Here is a 14,887-nt window from a genome sequence, read left to right on the forward strand (position 1 = left end):
CTATCCTTCACGGTGGAGAACATTTGCCAAATATTGAGTTACAGCCTACTTTGTACTTAATGATACCAGACACAACTTGACCTACGGCAGATACCTGCGGGAGTAGGGCCCAAAATCATGGGTGATTTGAGGTCAAGGTATTCCCTGCGCAGATAGCCTGGGATGAGCCACTGAAGAAGTCCGTGAACTCGGGAATTGGCGTACTTTCTGACCCTGGCATGGAATTAGTGGGTGATCTTGAAGCAGGTCTGCTTTGTGACTGGTACATTTGCTAGGAGCGGTAACCAAACAATTACTGCTTACTCCGAAATAATGAGAGGTAAATAGTTAGCTCCTAGCCCGCCATGCGGATAGGCAGGCTGCACATGTCCCTGGAATGACCGAACTAATGGTGTTGATTAATCTATCTGGTAACACTTCTGCCCTCATCACTACATCACTCTCACGGTTCCCCGATTTTATTGGGGGAGTGTCGATATGCTAGGAGATGAGCGTTCCTTAGTGTCACTCGGCAATGGCATGGTTAGCCTCAGCAACTCGCTCGAGCCCATGTTCGGGCCTATAAAAGTTCTATTGTGCAAGGGAAGCTGTAAGGTATCCACATCGTACCACTACTGATTATGTCTATGGGAGTCTAGTAGACACATCTCACAGTCACTGACCAGGGATGAGCCTTTCCATGTAGTGACGAGTCCTTCCCCTTTCAACACACGTAACTACACGGGAAGCGGGACCTCGGACAGGAACTGATACAGGATACTCACCTCATACGCCCTAAAGTATGTCAGAAACAATCTTACTAAAGTCTACTAGGACGCAGCACTGCCTAAGATAAACCGCCTGTATGGGAGGGCGGAGAATTCCCTGCGCGGGTTTATCTTCAAATATCGCGCAAGTACTCCGAGGTACACGGTACCGAACGCTGAGTAGTCGGCATCAAACAAAGTTGAGGTGTCCATGCAACAAAAACAAAAGGACAAAACTTGAAATTAAAAAAAATAAAAGAATAGATGTTATTTGTGATAATGGAACACATAAAATAGCTCTTGTATTTCAATAGTCTCTTGCTGATATAGATGGTTTATTTGGGGTAGCAACAATTGAACCCACGAGCCACGCACGGGATTAGGTAGACTCAAGGTGCTGCACAGAAGGAAGGGTACTACCTAGTACGGAGGACTCCGTAGATACTAGCACTGCTGGTTAGACTCAGTAAAAGAGTAACAACATACGGTACGACCGGTAGTTTCCAGGTTACCAGCACCACACCCCCCTCATGATACCGCCATGTATTTTACCCAAGGCCAAATTATCCACCTAATAGTGGCGCAAATTGGGGTACTGAGGTGGTATGGTAAAGTTCAGTACGGCAACCAACAGTGGACCTCCATCAGCGCAATGTTCGGTAGAGAGCTCCATCTTGTCTAACAGGCGAAGTCTGGATTACACCATTGAGTGGCATTCGACTTGCTAAGGAAAGGCTCTGCAACCTTGCAGGCCATTCAGTGACCCAGCACGACAGAGTCGTCCAGAACGCGGCCAGCGAGCGTTGCCGGGAAAGAGGCAGATGACGGTACGTGACCGGTATGATACAATACTAACCATGCTCCAGCGGGCGGCCAGCCAGTCGCAGCCAGCAGACCTACTCGCTTTCCCTTGCTGTGCTGCCCACTTCCCCCCTTCCCAAGTGTGAGCGAGGTCAGGTAGGTAATGGCCCGCCTTCCCGTCTTCCCTCGCTCTTCTTCCTACTACTACTGCTCCCCCCCTCTCCCTCTCTCATTCACTCTCTACCTACTCTCACTACGCTTCCTCCCATACAATTCTCTCTCCCATACAAAAAAGTACTGCATATACCGCACTGGTGGGTTCCCTAATAAACATTCCGCTCTTCAGCATTGTCTCTACAACACCAACGCAATCTTTTTTTTCTCCTTCAACAGAGTTGTTTTCCTTTTCAGAAGCTTCTTCTGATCATCTGTTTCCCTTGATTTTCTCATCCTGTTTGCGCGACCTCGCTGTCGCGCCTCTGCTACAGCCATCATATAGTTCTAGTAGCAGTGAACTGACATAAAGCTGTCTTATCCTCCACAGGTCAAATTTGCGACCTTCAAATCCACAACTCCCGTTTTTTTCAGACTCAATTATTGAGTAAGTTGCTCTCCTGCGCGCCTTTTCCCTGTTGGTGTCATTTGACTTGCGACCGCGATCCCTCTTGTTTGGGCGCGCGCAAACCACTGCTTATCCGCTCCACCAACCACCACTTGCACTGCGCACTCTGTCGCATCACTTCCTGTGCTCCTTAATCATCATATTGTTGTCGCTGTCCTCTTTCCTGCTGCTTTTGGTGTCGACTGGGTCACTTCCTGCTTCACTTCTGGATCATTCTGCTTGCATCACTCGAAGCCAACTTCCACGTTCTAACGATTGCATAGAGCTCAATAATCAAAATGCCTAAGGAGAAGACCACCCGCAAGACCACCAAGGGCCGTGGCACTGAGGGGCGCAGAAAGAAGGGTATGTATGCCTCCCTCTATCTCTGAAACATATGTTAATGCATGGCTCAGACCCCAACGCCCCCAAGCGTGGTCTCTCTGCCTACATGTTCTTCGCCAACGACAACCGTGAGAAGGTTCGCGAGGAGAACCCCGGCATCTCTTTCGGTAAGTTGCAATCCCTGGACTTTGAATCTGGACTTTGAATGGAAAGCGTGGTGTCTAACCTCATGCAGGCCAGGTTGGCAAGATGCTCGGAGAGCGGTGGAAGGCTCTGAGCGACACCGATCGTCGCCCTTACGAGGAGAAGGCTGCCGCTGATAAGAAGCGTTACGAAGACGAGAAGGCCAGCTACAATGTAAGTCAACACCCCTGCCTATTCTGTGTCAGCCCATGCTAATAGACTTCAAACAGGCGGCTGCTGAGGAGGACGAGGAATCATCCTAAGGGTTTCCCTCTCTTCATGGGTCTTGTGTGTCTGGCCGATTGGCGTTTTTCGTGTCGTTTATTCCGCTGATTGTCTGCCTTGTAATTGATGCTTCTTATATTTTCTCTTTATCTACTCAATGGCTTCTGGTATGGGATGATGGCGGTAACTCTTGATTTTCTGTTATGAAGGATTCTCGATGGGAAATTTTTACTGTACGGACTGGCGGCTTTGGGACGAATTTGACTTGAAGAGGTGCCCGGCGCTGAATTTCACAACGACGGGAAAACCTTGCGAGTACCTATGGTGAAATATGAATTGAAGCTGCAGAAGTGATGTTAGGCGACCAATATCTGCTGTATACTAGCCTAATCAACCACATCCTTGTCCTCGGCCTTTCATGGGTCTTGCTTTATGCCATCCTAGTTTCTAGTATGATATCATGACGAATCTATGCCCCAGTTGTACTCCGTAGTGTTCATAGCGTTGCAGGACACATTGTTTTCATCTTCTGGAGACGGCGGGAAGACTCTGTTTGCAAAAGTTGGCCCAAGCTCCTGGGGTGACGCGGGGCGACAGCTTGTTTACGTGTTGGACGCGTCGGGCTTCCGATATCTCCGGTTGCAGCCTTGGTGCCTTAGGTCTCATCAGATACCGGACGATCCACACTCTGAAGATGTGGCCACTCAGTACAAAGTAGTAGCTGGCTCATACCTGAGTCAAAAAGGTAGCAGGGATGGCCGTGCCATCCACTTGGCATCTTGAGGATGGATGGACATAGAAGGGAACCAGTGCACCTTGACATCCAACTTATGTATGCCTACCCAAGGCAATTATCAAACAGTTTCCGTGCATTAAAGCGTTCGTACAACTCATAGGTGGCAAAGGTACACGGTGCGTGTGTCCGGATGGCATCCGGGGATGTATCGTCGCGTCTGCATCTACTGTGCAGTATCTCCCTTAAGCAAATCAGGTCCTAGTTCTAATGCTAGTATCTGGTGGTTGTTGGCCATGGCTATTGTGCGTGTAGCAATTTCCACGAGAATATGTGTTTGAAGCAAGTGGATTGTTCAATCAATGCCTATTAAAAGTGTTACCTTGTGGAAACCAGCATCTAACATGGAAAACTGCCAATAACCTGTGGGTGAGTACAGCACCGCTGGCTCCTTTGATAACTTTTCACTGTGTGTGTGTGTGTGTGTGTGTGTGTGTGTGCGCAACGACCTTAACAGCATATCTTGGCAGCATGGTTACTATTCAGTTGGGCTGCCGTGCATTCCCACGTATAGAAAGGGTATCTCCATCTGCCAAAGTACTTATATACCTTTCCCCTTGTCTCCGGTTCGAATTGAGCTTGTCCTCGATCAAAGCAGCTTAGAAAAGGTCATCATTATCAGCGAGACGATTGGTGCGATAAGATAAGATAACGACGGGTTTTTGAATCGCTGGGCTCCGATATCTACCTGGTTTGGTACTACCCCTTGGTCTACGCAATTCCAAGTGGATACGGGGAAAGCTCGCGGTCACCTATAACTTGTGGTGACTATGGCTTGAGCTAAAGTACTAGCTTGGTATGTGGGGGCAGCAGCAACTCGGAAGTGAAAGGTGTTAGCAAGCTTGAATGGTCTTGGGATTTGCTGAGATTGCCCAGTCTTTAGGTGGTCTCTAAGTCCTGCCGGGCACAACGTGGCTGCACTAGCTGATACTAACGTTGAAGTTGATCGTAGACAACACACCTTGGGCTACCTTGGGTTTCATTTGGTAGTATTTGGTCATGACTTGCCCCGATACTATCTACTCGCTAGGCCTAGTCCCCTTATTGATTCAAGTTCAGATACTTCGTACCTCGTGGGGACTAGCCAGGAGGAGGTTACTGGTAGTTTATATATATACATCGGTCATGATTTGCTCCACATAACAGAATGTGTGTTGTATGACAGCCCGACCATCAGTGATGCGCTAGAAACCAGAGAATAGCGTCGTGCTGGCCTGGCCAGAGCCCAGTTCCCTCCACCAAGCTCCCGTGAGCAGGAGTGTACTCCTGTTGGGGTCAGGTTGAAGGGTGTAACGATTCACGGCTTTGAAGTCTAGGGTAGCACAATATCAGTACCTGCAAATCGCGGAATAACGCCTTGCGTATCAAAGCCCATATTAGATGAGAAAGCTTATCTGATATTAAGAGATGAGCGCCCGCTACCAAGCCCGCCAAGTTGGAGGAGATGAATAGGACCTTGTCTTATACAAGCGTTGTCGGTCTTGCTGTATAGCGAGTCTCGTGACCGAGCCAGTCTGTACTGGGCGAATAAAGTTTTGGGGAAGTTCCAGCTGGAATGCGACCCCTGCAAGTAAGCCCGGAGCCATCGGGGGCGGACTGCCTCTCGTATGATTTACATCCAATGTGGCATTGGATATTATGCCCTCCTTTGTATGCCATAGGTGATTTTCTCCTTCCTCTCCCTTTTCTTTTTTTTTTCTTTTCCTTTCCTATCAACGGCTCGAGGATCTAATGACCGACTTGCTGAGAGTGTCACAGCAGTAAATCAACATGGGGACAAGCCGCGGGGTTGCACCTCATCTGCCATCCTGACCGTCCTGGCCATCACCGCTCAATCCCACCATGCATTTCCACCGCTCATTATTGGCCTCTTGCCTCCTCTGCCGCATGAACACGTCAACGGTCCCGAGGCAGTTAGACGATAGTGAGAGGCATCTCTGGCTCCATTGCCAGAACTGTCCGGCTGTCAGAGAGCCGCATTTGCTGCTACCCTTTCGGGCGATTGACGACGAGATCCCTGCCCCACTTGCGGAATGATTCTTGTTCTGCATTCATTCTTTTGTGCGAAGGATCTCGACCGTCTTCTCTATTTTTCTTCTCCTTGTGTGTGTTCCAAGGGTAAATGGGACCTTCTCGCCCTCTCACTCCTTAGAGCTGGTCCAGTTGCAGAGTCTCCTTCGGTCTGCGTCCGTTCCCCTGGTGAGACTTCAGTCTAAACATCCTCCCGAGGGCTGATCCCGCCGATAAGACGGTCCCTTCCTGACCCCATCGTTGTAGTTTACTGAGTTGTCTCTCCCTGCCCCTCCCCGGCTCCCGTCTGGCCCTATCCCGTGGTCCCTTGATTTTATGCATTTTAATTTTCGGTCTCCCATATAATTGAAGACCCGCCACGGCCCTCTGCTGCTTGTCTGCGCTTGTTATTCCTCGCTGCTACCTTTCCCCATACTTTTCACTTACTACACAACCGTTGTACTATAACTTCTCGTCACCATTTGTGGTGCTCAAGAACGGGCCTCTGTCTATATATGCATGGAACATCATAGGTGACCTTCACGATGTCCTTGCACGACTCCTACAAGACAGCGGAGGCTGTAGCTGAAGGATTCCGCTCTTTCAGCAACCTCCTGCCGGAGCATGACACGGAGATCACCAGCCTCGTCGTCGACCTCTTTTCGATCAGCCTCTTTCTCAAAGGCTTGGAGGGCATGGCGAGAAATCGAGCCTACCGCTACAGGCTATCCGCTATCCATCCTGATCTGGAATTGGTCCGTGCTAGCTTGAATTACACCCTTGAGGACGTACTGGACTTCTTTGATGATTTGGAGTCCCGGAGAGGCGACCCCAGTGAGGCATACAAGCAATTATGGTTGGAAATTTCAGCCCATTTCTTGGAGGAATCTCAGGAATCCTTGTCCACCCGGTTAGCCAAGTACAAATCGTTTCTGAGGGATTTGAGTGAGATCATGAAGGGGTGCGTGGCCCAGTCTCTCTTTCTGTTGCGGCCCGGATTGGCTAACACTGAGTATAATGTAGTGAAGTAACCGATACTCGTCTGATGGCTTCGCTTCGCAGCAACCTCAAAGGGCTACTGGTCCACCAGGATAGCCGACTTGCACCGCGTTTGGGTTCTATGTCATTGAGTTCGCCTTCCTCTAGCAGCAGTAGCAGCAGCAATGGCAGCAATGCTGATCCAGGAAGTCCGGTCAATGGGCGTAGGCCTCGCGGACGCAGGTCGTACGAGCGAGCACGGCCTTCTCATTCCTCACCTCAATCGCCTATATCCACATCATCAGCCACATTCTCTGACATTCCACCCTCTGTGCCCTCAGCGCCAGACTCTCCTACTACTAGCACCACTGCCACTAGCCAGTCAATAGACTCAACTCCTGTCAGTGACCACTGGGCTAGACGGGTATTTCTGGATGAGCACCCGATGACCCCAATTCCTTACGTGGGTGAAAGGTGAATTTAGCCAGTCTAAGCTGTCTAAAATCTATAGCTGACAATTCCTTAGCTCCAAATGCCTCGGGGAGGTGAAAGGTAATGTGAAAGGGTGGCTTCACGAGGAGGGATTTGAGGAGCTATTCCAACTGTGAGCTCACCCAATGCTAGACATCAAATTAAGCTGACTGTCTTTTAGTGCTTTTAGTGGTGACTCGGATCTCCGTGTTTGCTTCTATCTACGAGAAGATGACCATCGCGTACGGATTGTGTGCAAATCCCGGCGTACCTCTCGGACCAGTGATTACTCTTGCCTACCCCTGAACTTGCTAGAAATCGTTCGTATCGGTTCCTGCTTGCAGATTTGTCGACGGCGTCGCGGGGGCTCTGAACTAGTGCTGTGGGCCAATCTTAAGTTTAGTACCATTGAGCGTATGTCAGCACATCTTGTTATACAGAGAGCCGAAAAGCACAAGGCTAACATACCGCAGAGATGGTGATCTTTTTCTGCACGTTCTTGGCGCTACGATCGCAGGACTCTGGTCGGCCTGTTGAACGCATTCGTGATTATGAACTTGACGACGAGGAAGAGCATTTCGGAGGGTAAGGGACTGACTGTCATTACATACTGCTGATGGAGACTGACTGTTCTAGGCAAATTGTCGATGATGACTTCCTCCACGCCTTACGCGTGTACCGAGACAACGTGTCTGGAGCCGTGCGTCTGCAGGCATCGGTCCACAAGGGCGAGATGAAACGGTAAGAAGGACGGCATTCCCACGGACTACCACCACTAATTGGGCAGCTTACATAGGATGCCCGTTTGGACTGCCTTCATAACGGAACATATCGGCTCCAGAGGCTGGATTCGCCGTGTAGACACCAAAACCATCTTATTGCGTGACCTTCGTCGAGTCATTTTCACCTTTCCCAGTTATAACCCACCTCGCACACCTAAAGGAGAGCATATCTTGAAGTTCACGAATAAGTCAGGTATGGGCAGCTGCTGCATCTTGAAGAGAGTTACATGCTGATATGTATTAGATGCCCAAGGTTTCATGGACACAATCGCCGAACTCGCCCACTTATAACACTACGAAAACAATACCTACAACATTTAGCATGTTCAGTATCAGTTACGGCAAGAAACAGGAAACAGTCCTGGCTCGCCAGTACATATAGCAATTACGACCAATGAGTTACGATTTACGATGAAATGAGCCACACGAGACGGTTGTTATTTGATTGTTGTTTCTGATCGATCACCTTACGTTCTCACTGCACATAAAGCTGCTTTACCAGGCATGATACCCTCCGTCCCTTAGAGGCGAGATGCATGTACCAATGATTTTGAAACCAATGAATTCATTAACATAATATATCATCAATGGGGTATCATAAGTCATAACTAAGCAGCAAAAATGCAATATAAAGTATCCACCTTATCCACTGCCCCCTGCCAGTAGACCCGCGTCTCCCAAACCAGCGAGGAACATCTCCGCGCGTCGTTTAGCCCTTAATTCATCGACCTTCTTCCTCCGTTCATCCCTCAGCCGCTCACGCTCCGCGCGTCTTTCCCGCCTGGCGTCTCGCTCCCGTTGCGTTTCCTCCCGCGCATTCAGCAACTCCTCCATCTGCTTCCTCCGCACATTCTCATCCTTCGAGAAAGCATAGAACCCCGTACCCCGATTCCGCACCTCCGCCTCAGCATCATAATGCATCTCCTCCGGCGGCGTAGCCGACCGATCCCTCCGCGCAGCCAGATCCGACATGCGCGAAGCAACCACCGCATCTGGATTAAACGCCTCCGCCTGCACCGTCGCCCCATAGATCAGATTATCCGGACGCGCCGGACGCCACCGCTCTGTATTTCCTCCTCGCCCTTCCCCTTCCTCCGCTTTAAGCGCCGCCGCACGTGCCGCCTCGGCTCGAGTTCCGCGCCGTGACCGGCCCAGCTCATCTTCGTAGGAAACAATCGACGCATTATCATCATTATCCTCAGCATCATCTTCCTCCCCCTCATCTCCTTCACCGTCCTCTTTCCTCCATTTCTGATCAAAATCCACCAACCCTTCCCTCTCCTTGCGCCGCAACCTCGCCAGATACGCATCCCCCGGTCCAACATCATCCCCTTCGTCATCATCACTCTCTCCTCCGGCTAGATATAGTCCCCGCGACATATCCTCGTACATTCGCACCTTCTCCTCCATCCGCCGCTTGGACCGGTGCAGCGTGGCGGCGTCCACGGCCCCGATGTCCTGCGTGCGCTGGTGCGTCTGCTGCAGAGCGGCATTGTCATCGTCGCGGAGGTCAGCGGCGGCGCGTTTCTGTGCGCCTTTGTTGGGGCGACTGAAAAGATCGGATTTGGGGGCTTTGGAGGGTCGTGGGCGGCCGGTGCCGCGCGTTGATGAGGAGTCGGTGGTGCTGTCTTTGGCGATTAGGGAGGAGAGGGTGCTGGTGAAGGCGAGGGTGGAGGCGGAGGGGGCTTCGGACTGGGATGTTTTTTTGTTTCGTGGTTGTCCGTAGAGAGATGGATTTGACATGGTGGGTAGGTTTGTTGTGACAGTGCAGTATGTTGAAGGAAGCTGTAGGATGTACCTGATGTAGCTATATCCTGGAGTATTGAAAGATAAGTAACTAACTAAACTAGGAGCTGAGATGGGTCCGATAGGACGATGACTAAGCCGATTTAGGATGGGCCCCGCGCACCCCTCCGACTCATCTTTCCCCTCCTCTTGCTCATTCCTCTTCGCTCAATTGTCTCTTTGTGTGAAGTATAGCACTTTACTTGTTCAAAATCAATTGACAATGTCTGCTCCTGTCTTCCTCGGTGTCATTGGTAAGCTTCCCCGAATTTCCTCAAACAGTGCTGCAATAGCAACCAGCCTAGCACTGCAAGAATCACCACCACCACCATGACTACAACTGCCAAAGGTTCAATTATGCTAACAGATCACACCAGGTGTCGGCGGCGTCGGCACTGCCTTCCTGAACCAGCTCGCCCGTCTCCCCAACGCCCCCAAGCTCATCCTCCTCGCCCGCTCCACCCAAACCCTCCTCTCCCCGACCCCCGCCTACAGCCCCAGCATTCCCGCCGCGGAATGGAAGACCGCCAGCGCAACCCCCTCCCTGACCAAGTCCGGCGCCCTCTCCGCTGAGGAAATCGCCAACTTCCTCTCCTCGGCGCCCGGCCGCTCCATCCTCGTCGACAACACCAGCGACCCCGCCCTCGCCGCCTCCTACCCCGTCTTCCTCCGCAAGGGCATCTCCATCGTCACCCCCAACAAGAAGGGTTTCTCCTCCGACCTGTCCCTCTGGAAGGACATCTTCGCTTCCGCGGCCCAGGGCAACGCCCTCGTCTACCACGAGAGTACCGTCGGCGCTGGTCTGCCTGTTATCTCCACGCTGCGGGATCTGGTTGCCACCGGCGACGAGGTGACGCGCATCGAGGGTGTGTTTTCGGGTACGCTTTCGTTCTTGTTCAACACCTTTGCGCCGGTTGGTGGTGCTGGTGCGGGACGGAAGTGGAGTGAGGTTGTGGCTGAGGCCAAGGAGTTGGGATACACTGAGCCTGACCCGAGAGATGATCTCAATGGTATGGATGTTGCGAGGAAGTTGACTATCCTGGCGCGTATTGCTGGATTGGAGGTCCAGGCTCCGGATGCGTTCCCTGTTGAGTCGCTGATTCCGGAGGAGTTGAGGGGCTTGGATGGCTCCGCGGAGGGCGTTAAGACTTTCATGCAGAGGTTGGGTGAGTTTGATGGCCAGATGACGGAAATTAAGGAGAGTGCCGAGAAGGAGGGTAAGGTTGTGAGGTATGTGGGTAGTGTGGATGTTGAGAAGAAGGAGGTGCGTGTTGGATTGCAGCGTTTCGATAAGGATAGTGCGATTGCTGGCCTCAAGGGCAGTGATAACATCATTAGCTTCTACACTAAGCGGTATGGAAGCAACCCGCTTATTGTCCAGGGTGCCGGTGCCGGTGGTGATGTTACTGCTATGGGTGTGTCGGCCGATTTGATCAAGGTTGTGCAGAGACTGCAGTAGACCTTTCACATATCTAATGGTAGATGGGTTCTAGAAGGATACATTAGGATATATTTCCCCCCAAAATAAAACGTGACATGATACCAAATGTATACTACTACTTTATGCTCTCAAATACGCCTTAACCGCCTCTCCCCACACAGGACCCCTCTTATACCGATGAATCTCTGGCACATTCCCCTCCTTCAACCCATCAATCGCCATCGCCAATTCCTCACCCAGTCCTTCTTCCTTGATCTCCCGGATAGGGTACGTATACGTATGGAACGTGAACACCAGCGCCTTGGTCTTCGGTAACCGATGTAGAGTCTGACGCTCACACCGAAAAAGAGTCTATACATAGTCAGTATACTGTCCTGTCCCTTTTCCGTTTTTTCCAACACCACCAAAAGCAAAAGGAAAGGAAAAGGAAAGGAAAAGGAAATGAAATGAAGTAACATACCCCTTCCCCATCAACCTCCTCCACCCCCAACACCCTCTCCCTTTTCTCCCCTTCATGCCCATGCAATCCCCCAAACGCAGCAAACAGCCCCGTGCCCTTGGTATTAATACTCCAATTGACGCGCTGCACGACCTTCCCCACTTCCAATCTGGCAAAGAACCGATCCATACTCTTCTCCAACCGCTCTTTATACCGCGGCACGGGGTCATGGATCGTCGAGAGCCGCTTTCCAAGCTTCTCGCGCGTGTCGAAGCCGGCGGGGTAGAAGGTCGTGTATGCTTCTAGGGTATATTTCTTCTCTTCTTGTTCTTCTTTTTCTTTTTCTTCTGTTGGAGATAGGGATGATGATGATGATGATGATTCAGGAAGTAAGACAAGAAAGTCCTCGTCGACGAATGTACCCAGTGTAGAGAGCATGTCTCGGCCGGAGCCGCGGTGGGGGAGGGGAATGCGGGTGTTGGTTATTTTGTTAAGGAGAGTTTTATTAGTACACTCTTTGTTATTGGTGTTGGTATTGTCTTGAGATCGGGTATGGGTGGTTGTTTCAAGTGTGAACATGCTTGGGTAGCGAGTGGGAAGGTAGACGCCGACTATAAACTCGTATAGTTCGGTGATGGCGGCGTGGACGGGACTTTCTGGCTTTTGGCCTGCTGGGGTGACGCCTACTACGATGGTGGGGTATTGGGTGAGGAGGGATTGGCGGAGAGTGAGACGCTCTTTGTAGGTTTTGTCCATGGGGATGAGGTGGGAGATGTCGGTTGTTGTTAGGGCTGGGTGGTTATTGCTTTTGTTAGTTTGGGGGGAGTGTTCTGTTTGGGTGGGAAGGGGATGTAATACCCATGCTGAGGTGGTACTTTGGCTTGAAAGGTCGGTATTTGGTTGGTTCGGTGGTTTCCCAGTTGAAGGATGGGAGGGGTGTGACTGGGGGGTAGGTATCTTGTTCTTCTTTTGAGACTTCATCTTTGGGGATGGTATTGGGTGATCGCTGCGCACGTTGTTAGTCAAAAGTATGCCAGTTGTGAAGAGGAATAGACGTACTCGATTCCACAGTCCAAATAACCACAGTGCAAGGACAAGAAAAACTACCACAATGGGGTTATTTTGGATATAGAATATCCAATCTTCTATGATGTTCATGTTCATACTGATGAGGGTTGAAGACGGTGTGAACTGTCAAGCGAACGAGGGGGGTCTGTAGCTCTTGTACATCTCAGTTATCAGTATACTAGTACTAGTACTGCATGTAGTGCATGCAGCTGATCGTGATCCGCGATTGGTTGATATGTCCGTTCATCGCCGATTGCTCCAATTCCCGACTCGGCGGGAGTTGATAGCTGCTTGATAAGTAGAAGGGATGGATGGCAATGGCGGTTGGAGATAATCTGGTAGATGCGGGGAAGACTTCCCCGTTCCGGCGATGGCTCACGAGGTTGTATTTGATGGGTACTACGTCGGTGATGATCCACGTACATGTCATCTTTCTGGTTGATATGGTGAAGATAATGCATGTAGTATGTCTGATAAGACATTGTTTCGGCGTGAGATATCCCTCGGATAGTTTACTGTGTCAGAGGTTGGAACTTTACCTTGGTAATGCCGAGGTCAGCACTGAGACTTTGAATGATCTGTTTAAGATGTTATCGTTGTTACTTGGAAGGCAGGTACTTTCAATATTGTTAGTGTGTAATGTAGCTAGCTTTGGATGGCTTACATCAGGGGAATTGTATATAACGATGAGAAGTATACAAGGTAGATCAGACTGAGCAACGATACGAGAATACTAGAGACACTAGTTGAGAAATCTGGGATATTGGGCAGCAAAATTCCAGTAACGGTAACATTTGATATGTTCAGCAATAACTCTGGTCCGAAGTGAAAAGAAATAAGCAATATAGGAATATCACGGAGTATACAGCCCCTGGACAAGAACTTAATGTAAACCTCATCCATTGAACCAAGCAGGTAGGTAGGTATCTCAGCAACCGCTCAACAAGAAACCAACCACTAAACTAAAAAAAGACAGAAAAAGCAACAACCTAGTATAGGTACAGGGGTATTAATAATGCCACATGAACAGAACCTCAAACGCACGCCTCAAAATCATGCACCAAACCAGTCATCAAAGGGAGGAGATATGGAATGTGCCCTCACCAGGAGGTATCACCATCAATATCCATACCATTATACCTCACTCGCATCCCCAAATATATAACCACCACCGCAGGTATATATCAATCCCCACCATGACCTCCACCATTAACCTCCACCTGAGCAACCACCCTCCTCGTCATTCCTTCTACCCCCTTCTCCTCCCGTCCACTGCCACCAACACCGCCACCACCTGTATTCCCACTCAACCCCACCAGTACTCGAGGCTGTCCATCCGGCCGCTCATTCAAACTCGGCGCTCTTGGCCGCTGCTTCCCGCGAGCTCGACCTCCCACGACCGGTAATTCGAACGTCAACATGCGCCCCGTATACAGACATATATCGAAGATGAGAAGCGCCGCCCAGGGGAAGATAGTCACGAAGCCGAGGAATATCTGCTCATGCGGAAACACAGTTAGTCGATTTGCACTCTTTCTGTCTCCCTCAGGAGGATTCGGAGCGGGGGAGGGGAGGGGAAACGGACGAAGAGGTGCACTACCGAGCTTTCGATGTAGGAGAGGGTAGGCGGGAGGAGGGAGTACCACGCCATCATTGGGGTGGTTTTATATTGTATGTCGAGAAGATGTGGTAGGTATAGGTTCGAAGCAGCAGACCACTAGGAAGGTGGATTGGAGTATTGGGGTATTTGCATCGGAATCGGTGTGGCGGTCAGAGGCGGTGCAGTGTCCTTGCGGGATGCAGGTGAAGTTATGAGGAGAGGTATTTCGCTCGGAGAGACCGTTGCAGTTAATGAAAGGATGTGGTGGGTTACGCTGCTGAGCTGGCAGAAGGACCGTGTAGATATACTGTGGATGCTGGGAAGCCCGGCTTGGGGTCCGGAGATCCGGCGACAGGGCGGGCAGGCAGAAAAGGCGGGCAAACGGTGGTGTGATGCAAGGTAGGTAGCTAACGAACGAAGGTCGGACTTTCATGTGCGGAGAAGAGGAATCACAGGCGGTGGCCTCACCGGAGGCGATGAGGCTTGGATACAACCCTGGTGAACAGGGGGGAATTGCTGGGATTCGATGATCGCCGGCCGACTTGGCGAGGATAAGACCTCTGCCAAATCGGGCAATTCGTCAGCACCTTCCGCGGGGGTGCACGAACCACACTACTAT

At 50.7% G+C, this 14,887-nt stretch overlaps 7 protein-coding genes across 7 annotated transcripts; 4 read left to right on the plus strand and 3 right to left on the minus strand.

The window, feature by feature from the left end:
- Nucleotides 1-2,551: 2,551 nt before the first annotated feature.
- Nucleotides 2,552-2,892, plus strand: nhp6 (high-mobility group nucleosome-binding protein; the record flags this gene model as incomplete). The annotated part of the gene is made up of 2 exons (XM_025655756.1): nt 2,552-2,660; nt 2,729-2,892. 2 exons carry the CDS (start codon nt 2,552-2,554, stop codon nt 2,890-2,892), a joined length of 273 nt encoding a protein of 90 aa, XP_025518261.1.
- A 3,222-nt stretch (nt 2,893-6,114) lies between these two features.
- BO85DRAFT_224918 (uncharacterized protein) lies at nt 6,115-8,402 on the plus strand. The gene is made up of 8 exons (XM_025654735.1): nt 6,115-6,665; nt 6,728-7,156; nt 7,209-7,286; nt 7,335-7,567; nt 7,627-7,738; nt 7,790-7,894; nt 7,941-8,128; nt 8,180-8,402. Exons 1-8 carry the CDS (start codon nt 6,250-6,252, stop codon nt 8,224-8,226), a joined length of 1,608 nt encoding a protein of 535 aa, XP_025518262.1. The 5' UTR covers nt 6,115-6,249; the 3' UTR covers nt 8,227-8,402.
- Nucleotides 8,403-8,479: 77 nt separating this feature from the next.
- BO85DRAFT_446897 (CCDC174 family protein) lies at nt 8,480-9,799 on the minus strand. Its single transcript, XM_025659608.1, has one exon. It carries the CDS (start codon nt 9,676-9,678, stop codon nt 8,578-8,580), a length of 1,101 nt encoding a protein of 366 aa, XP_025518263.1. The 5' UTR covers nt 9,679-9,799; the 3' UTR covers nt 8,480-8,577.
- A 144-nt stretch (nt 9,800-9,943) lies between these two features.
- BO85DRAFT_365528 (homoserine dehydrogenase) lies at nt 9,944-11,179 on the plus strand (the record flags this gene model as incomplete). Its single annotated transcript, XM_025655744.1, has 2 exons — nt 9,944-9,974; nt 10,098-11,179. 2 exons carry the CDS (start codon nt 9,944-9,946, stop codon nt 11,177-11,179), a joined length of 1,113 nt encoding a protein of 370 aa, XP_025518264.1.
- A 30-nt stretch (nt 11,180-11,209) lies between these two features.
- Nucleotides 11,210-12,952, minus strand: BO85DRAFT_391935 (heme-dependent oxidative N-demethylase family protein). The gene is made up of 4 exons (XM_025656828.1): nt 12,660-12,952; nt 12,459-12,606; nt 11,622-12,391; nt 11,210-11,512 (listed from the first exon to the last, which is right to left on the minus strand). Exons 1-4 carry the CDS (start codon nt 12,762-12,764, stop codon nt 11,282-11,284), a joined length of 1,254 nt encoding a protein of 417 aa, XP_025518265.1. The 5' UTR covers nt 12,765-12,952; the 3' UTR covers nt 11,210-11,281.
- On the plus strand, nt 12,779-13,537 carry BO85DRAFT_224785 (uncharacterized protein). The gene has a single exon (XM_025654734.1). The coding sequence runs from the start codon at nt 12,980-12,982 to the stop codon at nt 13,382-13,384; it is 405 nt and encodes a 134-aa protein (XP_025518266.1). The 5' UTR covers nt 12,779-12,979; the 3' UTR covers nt 13,385-13,537.
- Nucleotides 13,538-13,690: 153 nt separating this feature from the next.
- On the minus strand, nt 13,691-14,749 carry BO85DRAFT_446902 (uncharacterized protein). Its single transcript, XM_025659609.1, has 2 exons — nt 14,254-14,749; nt 13,691-14,164 (listed from the first exon to the last, which is right to left on the minus strand). The coding sequence occupies exons 1-2, from the start codon at nt 14,320-14,322 to the stop codon at nt 13,853-13,855; spliced, it is 381 nt and encodes a 126-aa protein (XP_025518267.1). The 5' UTR covers nt 14,323-14,749; the 3' UTR covers nt 13,691-13,852.
- Nucleotides 14,750-14,887: the final 138 nt, after the last annotated feature.

This window comes from Aspergillus piperis (assembly GCF_003184755.1).
Source record: "Aspergillus piperis CBS 112811 unplaced genomic scaffold BO85scaffold_4, whole genome shotgun sequence".
In the NCBI taxonomy this organism is placed as follows: domain Eukaryota; kingdom Fungi; phylum Ascomycota; class Eurotiomycetes; order Eurotiales; family Aspergillaceae; genus Aspergillus; species Aspergillus piperis.

What these genes read in the sequence shown, in the direction of transcription:
- BO85DRAFT_446897 (XM_025659608.1), bottom strand. Translation starts at nt 9,678, where the DNA reads ATGTCAAATCCATCTCTCTACGGACAACCACGAAACAAAAAAACATCC.
- BO85DRAFT_391935 (XM_025656828.1), bottom strand. Translation starts at nt 12,764, where the DNA reads ATGAACATGAACATCATAGAAGATTGGATATTCTATATCCAAAATAAC. An exon ending in TATTTGGACTGTGGAATCGA is followed by an intron (nt 12,607 to 12,659) that starts GTACGTCTATTC and finishes CAACGTGCGCAG; the next exon opens with CGATCACCCAATACCATCCC. An exon ending in AGGAGGTTGATGGGGAAGGG is followed by an intron (nt 11,513 to 11,621) that starts GTATGTTACTTC and finishes GACTATGTATAG; the next exon opens with ACTCTTTTTCGGTGTGAGCG.
- BO85DRAFT_446902 (XM_025659609.1), bottom strand. Translation starts at nt 14,322, where the DNA reads ATGATGGCGTGGTACTCCCTCCTCCCGCCTACCCTCTCCTACATCGAA. An exon ending in GCTCGGTAGTGCACCTCTTC is followed by an intron (nt 14,165 to 14,253) that starts GTCCGTTTCCCC and finishes CCGCATGAGCAG; the next exon opens with ATATTCCTCGGCTTCGTGAC.
- BO85DRAFT_224918 (XM_025654735.1), top strand. Translation starts at nt 6,250, where the DNA reads ATGTCCTTGCACGACTCCTACAAGACAGCGGAGGCTGTAGCTGAAGGA. An exon ending in TTGAGTGAGATCATGAAGGG is followed by an intron (nt 6,666 to 6,727) that starts GTGCGTGGCCCA and finishes AGTATAATGTAG; the next exon opens with TGAAGTAACCGATACTCGTC. An exon ending in CACAAGGGCGAGATGAAACG is followed by an intron (nt 7,895 to 7,940) that starts GTAAGAAGGACG and finishes CTAATTGGGCAG; the next exon opens with CTTACATAGGATGCCCGTTT.
- BO85DRAFT_224785 (XM_025654734.1), top strand. Translation starts at nt 12,980, where the DNA reads ATGGCAATGGCGGTTGGAGATAATCTGGTAGATGCGGGGAAGACTTCC.